Source organism: Gavialis gangeticus, unplaced genomic scaffold, assembly GCF_001723915.1.
Source record: "Gavialis gangeticus isolate Ggan-Ray unplaced genomic scaffold, GavGan_comp1, whole genome shotgun sequence".
NCBI lineage: Eukaryota > Metazoa > Chordata > Crocodylia > Gavialidae > Gavialis > Gavialis gangeticus.
In genome coordinates, this window is record NW_017729005.1 from 9,993,091 (window position 1) to 10,001,180 (window position 8,090).

The window sequence follows — 8,090 nt, forward strand, 5'->3', positions numbered from 1 at the left end:
TGGAGTATTGTGTCCAGTTCTGTGCGCCCCAGTTCAAGAGGGCTGTGGCTTGGTAGTGAGGGGCAGGGACATATCCCCGCCCCAACAGGCGTCCCTCTTTTTGGAAACTGGAAATACGGTAACACTACAGGAACACAACTGGGCAGTGTGTAGACCAACGCCTAGCAGGTAAGACTGCGGAAGGAAAGGGCCAGGGGGAGAGGGAAGGGGTGGGAGGTAGATTGAGAACCCCATGATGAGGGAGGGAGTGGGGCAGGGGCTGAGGTGAATGGGGCCCCACTGCTGGGGTGGGGAGCAGGATGGGGGGGTGGCAGGGTGGCTCCCCACCACTGTGTGTACCCCCAGGGGAGGCATGGTGGGCATGTGCTCCCTGGATTTGTGCTCAGGGTGGAGGCGGGCTGCCCACTGCAGGCTGGGGCTCTGTGCCCTGCTGCCTTTGCCCTAGGAGCTGCATGCTGGCTGTGCCATGTGATCCCTGCCCACCCAGTGGAGGGAGGCACAGTATGGCATCATGTGGCTCCCAGGGCAAAGGCAGCAGGGTGCAGAGTCCCAGCCCACAGAGGGCAGCCCACCACTGCCTCATGCAGAAATTCAGCGGACACATGCCCCCATGCTTCCCCCTGGGGTGTGTGCAGCGGCAGGGAGCCGTGCCCCCCACACCCCTGGATGAGCCTCCTGCAGCTGCATCCCAAAACCCAACCTGGCCCTGGGGCCCCATTCAACCTCTACCCCAGCCCCACACCCTCCCTCATTGTGGGGGCCTTGGTCTGCCCCACATCCCAGTCCCTTCCTCCATTCACCCAATCCCTCCATCTCTTTCCCTCAATAAACTTACTTGCTGGGTGTTTCTCTACATTCTGTTGGGTTGCATTCCTGGCCACATGCATGCTGAGACTGCTTGCGTGTCTGTGCGTGCTGCCACCCCACCCCCACTGCCTTCCTGCTGCAGCAGTCAGGAGTCCACACCTGGGCTGCCCTGCGGTCCTCTGTGCTGCCACCACTGCCCTACTGGGCAGCCCAGAGGCGGCAATGATGGCAGTGGAGCAGAGCCCAGGCACAGGCTCCAAAACCATGTGCGCAATTAATGCATTACAAAAACTAATGCAAGAACCAATTAACGTGTTAATCATGGAGGTTAATGGTGATTGACAGCCCTAGTGCTACATATACCTTACACAAGGGTTTCTACCTCTCCATCCTGTAGGATTCAATATTCATTAGGTCCAATTCTATCTGGGTGCATTATGCTGGATTGTGCCAGAATTCCATAGCACAAATGTCTCACAAATCTCTAAACTTTTTGGTCCAACTGCATAGGCTAGGATGCCAATTGCTGCCCCTACTGGATGTGACAACAAGGAAAATTCTGTTACACCAACTCCCAAGCACTGAATTTACCAGCCTGAATATCCTATGCCCAGTTGTAAAATGTACTCTCCATGTCTGAATAGCCATCTCCATGCAAGTCATGATCTCATGCTTTTAAACATCCTGAAATCTTTTCCTCCAAGTTCAGGAGCCTATTCAAATGCAGCAGGGAGCACATGGTCTGTCCCATCCATTTGACTGTAGGCTTCTGCAGCTCTTGGCCCAAAACAGAAGACAACTAAATGCACCGGCAAAGGGAAGCCTGGATCAAATCACAACCCTTCTCAAAGGTACTGAAATCACCTTCTTTACAACTAGGGCAACAATTAAGCATCTAAGCCTGACTCCAGCCATGTAGTTGCCATTCCATGTTTTATGCTAACATGTCAGATTACTGGCCTGTCATGCAGGGGTCTTTAAATACCTTTTTTATGAATATTTTATATCAAGACAAAGTATCATATCAGGTTTTATACCCTATGTATGTATTTCTAAATGACTTTATTGCTTAAAAAGTCAGGACCCTTATTTAACTTATTTTCATACCACTCTCAGTACATTATAAGAAACATCCAGTATATACCGTTTTAATGTTAAACTGTGTTTTTAATAGGTAATGGCAAAATAGAAGTTCTATAAGGCAGTGACACAGCAGCTGAGCTACTGTAATGGGTCTCTTTTTAGGATACCTTCTTACCTAATGTACCTAAAACATGAGGTTTTAGCATTTGGTGGAAGGCCAAAGAGGTCATGAAGACAAAGGTGTAGTCTTTTTGCATGAACATAATTGTGTATGAGAGTTTGAAGTGGAGGTATTGGGGATTATTTAGGTAAATGATTGCCTGCAAACAACGAGGTATTTATCAATGACCCCAGAGGCCCTTTTAGTCCTATGTTCCTGAGTTTCGGAAAGATAAGGAATAAAGTTACTTAAAAGAGTTATTTGTTGTTCTATAACTTGCAGTTTTCAAAGACTGCACACACACATTCTGTCTCCAGCTCAACCAAACTGCAGTGTTATTATGTAATAGTTAAAAAAAACCCAACAAACTAAAATCCCAAACCCCTGCTGATCTCTAACTCCCCCTTTGACTATAGATCATAGCACCACAATAAATACAAGATACATGGTTGGCTTAGGCACATAAGGCGCACACTAATAAGCTTACAAAAATAAATGATCAGATATCTGTATTTTTCCTGTTCACATACAGGTAGATTACATTATATTGCTAGTGTTGAAAAGACCAACAAGAACTGTCTGACCTTTGCAGTGTACCTCTTATTAACAGCGTGGCACACTTTGCTTCTGTTCTTCAAACTCTGATTTGCATAGAAAAAGCAAGGTGAAATAATTAGGGCATAAATTAAAAATTCAAATAAAGAAGTATACTATCAAAGAGAGTAACCCAAATGTTTGTCATTAGCACATAAGAAACCAATACAATGTAAGCATTAAGCTGATTTTTTAGCAATATTTGTTATATCACATGTTGGTTTCATAACTGCAAAATAAATTAATACAAAGTAAATGAAACACTATTGCTGCCAGGTGCAGCAGTTCAAAAGATTTACAAAAGAGGCTTTGTTTTAATATCTAAAAATAGTTAAAAGCATTTTTGGATCATCAACAGAAGTCCCTTTTTGTACAGAAAAACAGAATGTTTTTTCTTTCCATTTGTTCTTGTCAGCTCCAAATGCTGAATTAAAAATTTTACAAAGCTAGACAATTTGTAAGTTACTGCCACCTCTGTGACCTAGAAAATTAGGCTGGGCTTCTCTACAGCTCATCATGGTTGTATGTGAACTCCCGAGCAGATATAAACCCATCACTGTCTTCATCTTCTTTATCAAAGATGTCGTCAATCAAAACATCATGCTGGGTGTCATTTACTGCTGCTCCATGCTTTTCGAATTCCTTCTTTAAATACATTTTCACCTATTGGACAAGGTAGGACATTAATAATCATCTTAATGGGCACATGAATAAACAGTATATCTGCTAAGTGGCATTAGGCAATAAATATCTATTGCTCATGTCTCAAAGGGGATAACAGACTTATCTAATGGACAGTTTAGCAAGGACAAAAAGGTCTTTTGTATGAGAGGCAATGAAAACGGCAGGTTCAAGTTACTCTAAAAACTACAGTATCTTCTGAAAAATTATTAATAAAAATATATCCTGTAGTCTTGCATATATGCTAGAAAGTGGAAAAAAAACTAGACAATGGAAATTTTTGGCTACCAACTATTTAGGTAACAAAGCACTGTCTTTGGATATAGATATTTAGCAACAATTCAATACAGAAAAAGAAACCTACCTCAGATCTTTGCTACCTACTGAACCTACCTGTTCATTGTCAGCATTTGCTACTAGAATAAGAATTTGCTACTAGATAGGAATAACAATTTTTAGTCTTAGAAACAAACAAACAAACAACAAAAATGCAACAAAAACAAACAGGCCAATGCAGCGGCAGTATCTAATAAATACATATCCTAACCATAACCAGTTAGCTAGTTCGTATACAGTTAAATTGCATTTTCAATAACAAAATCAACACTCATTCTGTTGTCTGACATTTTAGCAATTTGAAATCCTCAGAGGTCTAATCTGCCATGCTTTTCACCAGGTAAAATGAATATTGCTCATTTTTAAGTAGTTATAGCTCACTTGCTCCAGAATGACCAAAACATTGTTTAATGTTGGCCTGTTAACAGCAAGCCACATCGGTCATGTGGCTAAACCATATGTGGCTCAGTTTCTGTCTTATTCACTTCAGGATGTTATTTTATGCTTGATGCTTAAGTCACAGTCAAGAATCCCTCAATTTGAGGATGATCTCTACCATAGCTCATTGATAAGTCTTGAGGCGACTTAAGAGTCCCATCCTTGAGCTACAGACCCATCCGCAGAAGTTGCGGCTCTTTCTGCAGGGGCGAATAGGCCAAAGGTCTATTCCTTCCTCCACTCTCTTCTCTGCTTCGAGGGCAAAACATGTCATCTTGAAATGGACTGGTGCTTGGTTGAGGTTGCAATGTCATTGGACTCAGTTGGCAACAAGTTTTCCCAACTCTTGATGTTGGCATCCCTTTTCTTGAGGTATACTCTCAATGTTTTCTTATGGCATTTCCTCTGCCCACCACGAGATCTCAGGTCCTTACTAAGCTGGGAGTAGAGCACCTGTTTTGGGAATCAAAAGTCTGGCATCCATATACAATGTCTGGTCCAGCAAAATTGGTGCTTGAGGATTGCTGATTCAATGTTGGTAATATTGGCTTCAGCAAGGATGCTGACATTTGTGCAGCAATCTTCCCATTTAATGTGTAGGATTTTCCGGAGGTAATATTGTTAGTGATACCTCTCTGGGCTCTTGAGATGATGACAGTAGGTCACCCACATTTCACATCCTAGAGGAGGGCGGGGATGATGACTGCATTGTAGATCTGGATCTTGGTGTCTTTCCAGATATTGTGATGAATAAAAAACACAACAAAACAATTTCCCAAAGGGGGCACTTGTGCACCAGATCCTGTGCTGGACCTCCTCAATAATGTTTACTCTCTAGCAGAGGTGGCTACTGGGTAGGGGAAGTGCTTAAATTCCTTCAGAGTCTTTGCTTCAATTGTAATTTGGGGAAGGGGGTCATATTCGTGACAAGGGGAGGCAGATAAAGCATTAAATACTTCTCAATGTTGGAGAGAGACCCGAAGTTCAGTAGGTTTCTCTGAAAAGATACAGAATAGTCTGAAGGTTTTCCTCAGTATGTACAAAGAAGGCACTGTTGTAGGCATGTTGAAGGTAAAGGATGGTTGTTTTGAATCCTTTGACCTTCAAGTGAAAATATCCCAGATTGAAGGTCCATCCCTTCAGTATTCTATATATATCAATTCTGGAAAGAAGATGGTCCTTAATGAGAACCAGGATGACTGTCAAAAAACGGGAAACAGAGTTGGTGACACATCCTTGCTTGACTCTAGCTCAGGTGACAAATTAATCTCTCACAGAGAGGTATCCATCACAGTTGACTCATGATTCAAGAGTGCCTCAAAGTGCTCTTTCCATCTTGTTTGGATAGATTAATTGTCTTTGAGAAGCACTGAGCCGTCCTGTGATCACAGGAAAGTAGAACCAGTGGGAGTTGGGTCTTAGATTGCTTTCGGTGCCTGGAAGAAGCTATGCATGTCATCTTTGTCAGCATAGATCTGGATCTCCTTGACTTTATCTTGCCACCACTAATTTTGTTCTCTCAGATCCTCCTTTGAGCTTTGGCTATGAAAAGCTGATATGTCTCTTCCTTCAGCAGAAATGAGGTATCATCTTGCTAAACAGAATGAGCCCTTCTTGACCAACAGAGAAGGGTTTGGATCTTGGTATTGCTTTCATTGAGCTAGTCTTGGTGAAGTAGCCAATGGATTCAGCATAGGCCATGTGCATGGTGGTTTTATACCTCTTCCAAGAGTTCCTCAGTGTTGCCTTCCTTGTGGACAGGACACAGCTTTTCAAGGAGACTCTGCTGGAGATCCTTCAAGACTTTTGGATCTTGAAGAGATTTGGTATTAAGAGCCTTTCACATTGAAATACTGAAGACAGCCAAAAGCAAAGCAAGTTGGATATTCAAAATGGATCTGCAAGACAGTGATCTGTCCAGTAGCCCCTGGTTTCTCACATGGCTCACATGATACAGACATCCATTTGATCATGCACTCTAACAATATCATAGTTGAGGAGGTCCCAGTGCTTAAAGCAAGGGGGTCTTCAGGTGGTCTTGTATTTGTCACTGTGTCTTAAGACCATGGTCTGCACATTAGTTCAGCAGGATCCTGCTAGACTTCCCAGTGGTGCCACTCCAGAGTTCCAGGTCATGTCCAACTCTTGCATTCAAGTCAGAAGAGAATGATCTTGTCTTCCTTATGAGTATTAGTCAGTGCATAGGCAAGGTTGGAGTAGAAATGACATCAGCAGCAGCATTGAACATTGGGGCATATGCACTGATGATGGTAACATACTGGCTGTTCCTGAGCTTAAGATGGAGGGTCATAGGACATTCATTAATGCCCACAGGGAGCTCCATACACTGACTGAGGAGCTGATTCTTGGTGGTAAAGCCAATGCTGTGAACACATCTGTCCTGGGCTGGTTTCCTCTTTTAGAATAAGGTATAGCCTCCAACCTCTTCCCTCAGCTGACCTTCATCTGGTCATCTTGTCCATGTTGCAAAAACCATTGTCTTATGACGTTTTCAACCACAGAGAGAGTGATCCCACTGGACACAATTGTCCAACCAGGAGCAGATAAGAAAACCTAGGTTTAAGGCACCTTTTCTAACACCTTCTTTACGTGGGATGAGCAGAGGGGATCCTGAATAGGACTGCTCAGTCATGGTAGCAGCTGCCAAATTGCACATCTGTCTCAACCCAGGTGCAAGATGACCATCAGGCTACTGTTGCCCAAGTGTAGATTTGTGGCTGGAGATTGCTAGATTTACTAGTTCCTGTATTTGTCACCACTGGTCCATTGCTACAGGGCTTTTAGAGGTTAGTACAGGACAGTGTGTTGTTTCCTGTGACAGCTACATATGCATGACCTTATTTAATGTGAGGAAGCTGGTGTGCAGAAACAGCAATCACACGATCTTGACAAGGTAGACATCTGAGCCTAGTGACAACATGTAGCCTTCTTTAATCTTTACAGCCACTGAAATCCTGACATCATCTTCTGCTTGATCCATTGCTGAGGACTTGGGGTTGGACCCATGGTTTATCTGGAACCTTCCCTCAGGCCTGTTTGTCATGGGTGACCCCACCAGGAGTTTAAGATTCTGACAGTTCTGAGGACCGTCGGGACATACAAGTCTCTCCACCACTACAAAGTCACAGTCTATGGACTGGGGTACTTAAGCGCTTAGTACATACATAGACATTAATACAATATTTACTCAAGTATGAGACAAGTTATTTCCCCCTCCATCAGCACAGAGGAAAAAGCTGCTTGTACACTGTCTATAGTCAAACTGCTGCCAAAAGCAGCATGTGCTCAGTAACAGTAATCAATTATGAAGCTGATTAAAATATGGAGCATAACTATAAAACACATGGCCATATCAGGCAAACATGCTGATGGGAGCCTCTTTGGCTCTTAAAGAAAAACAGGTGGGTATTCTCTCTACAAGCAATGGGCACTGGGCTAGAGATAATGCAATACCAAGCTGACACCAGGAGGGCCAGAGCCAGCACTGACATCCTCCCCTTGGTGCCAAAAATGCTTGATCTTAGCCAAGGGCCAAGATGCTGTTGGGAACCTACCTACCACTTTTTTTCTTTTTTTTTTAATTTCATGTCAGGCCAAATTAGTTTCAAACTGTATCAACAAAGCAAGCTCAATTGTTAAAGTCTGCATGGTGTTACCACTGGCAAGTATCCTACCTCTTAGACTCTTCAGCTTGTGGATTCTGATACTCCCAAATCCATGGCTGACATTCTATGTGCAAGCCCAAAGCCTAGAAGCCTTGGAGTTTGGATGCCCCTGCATTTCACTTTCTCCTAGCCCAAAGGCTGAAGGAGCAAGCTAGAGGGAAAGCCCAAGAGCAATCCCCCATTACCATAAATTGTGTAGCTGAGACACTCACATTTGGAGCCATTTGTAGACTCTTGCAGGGGTACTTGCCTGTAGTGCAATGGACAGATCTCCACCTTCAAACTATACCAACTCATTCAAAGCT

General features: G+C 43.5%; 1 protein-coding gene across 1 annotated transcript in view; it reads right to left on the reverse strand.

The window, feature by feature from the left end:
- Nucleotides 1–1,855: 1,855 nt before the first annotated feature.
- Nucleotides 1,856–8,090, reverse strand: part of FKBP14 (FK506 binding protein 14) — a 20,388-nt gene continuing 14,153 nt past the window's right edge. Inside the window, exon 4 of the mRNA XM_019508647.1 lies at nucleotides 1,856–3,307. Within this exon, the coding sequence (XP_019364192.1) occupies nucleotides 3,149–3,307 (159 nt within the window). The 3' untranslated portion in view covers nucleotides 1,856–3,148. The remainder of the gene's footprint in view (nucleotides 3,308–8,090) is intronic.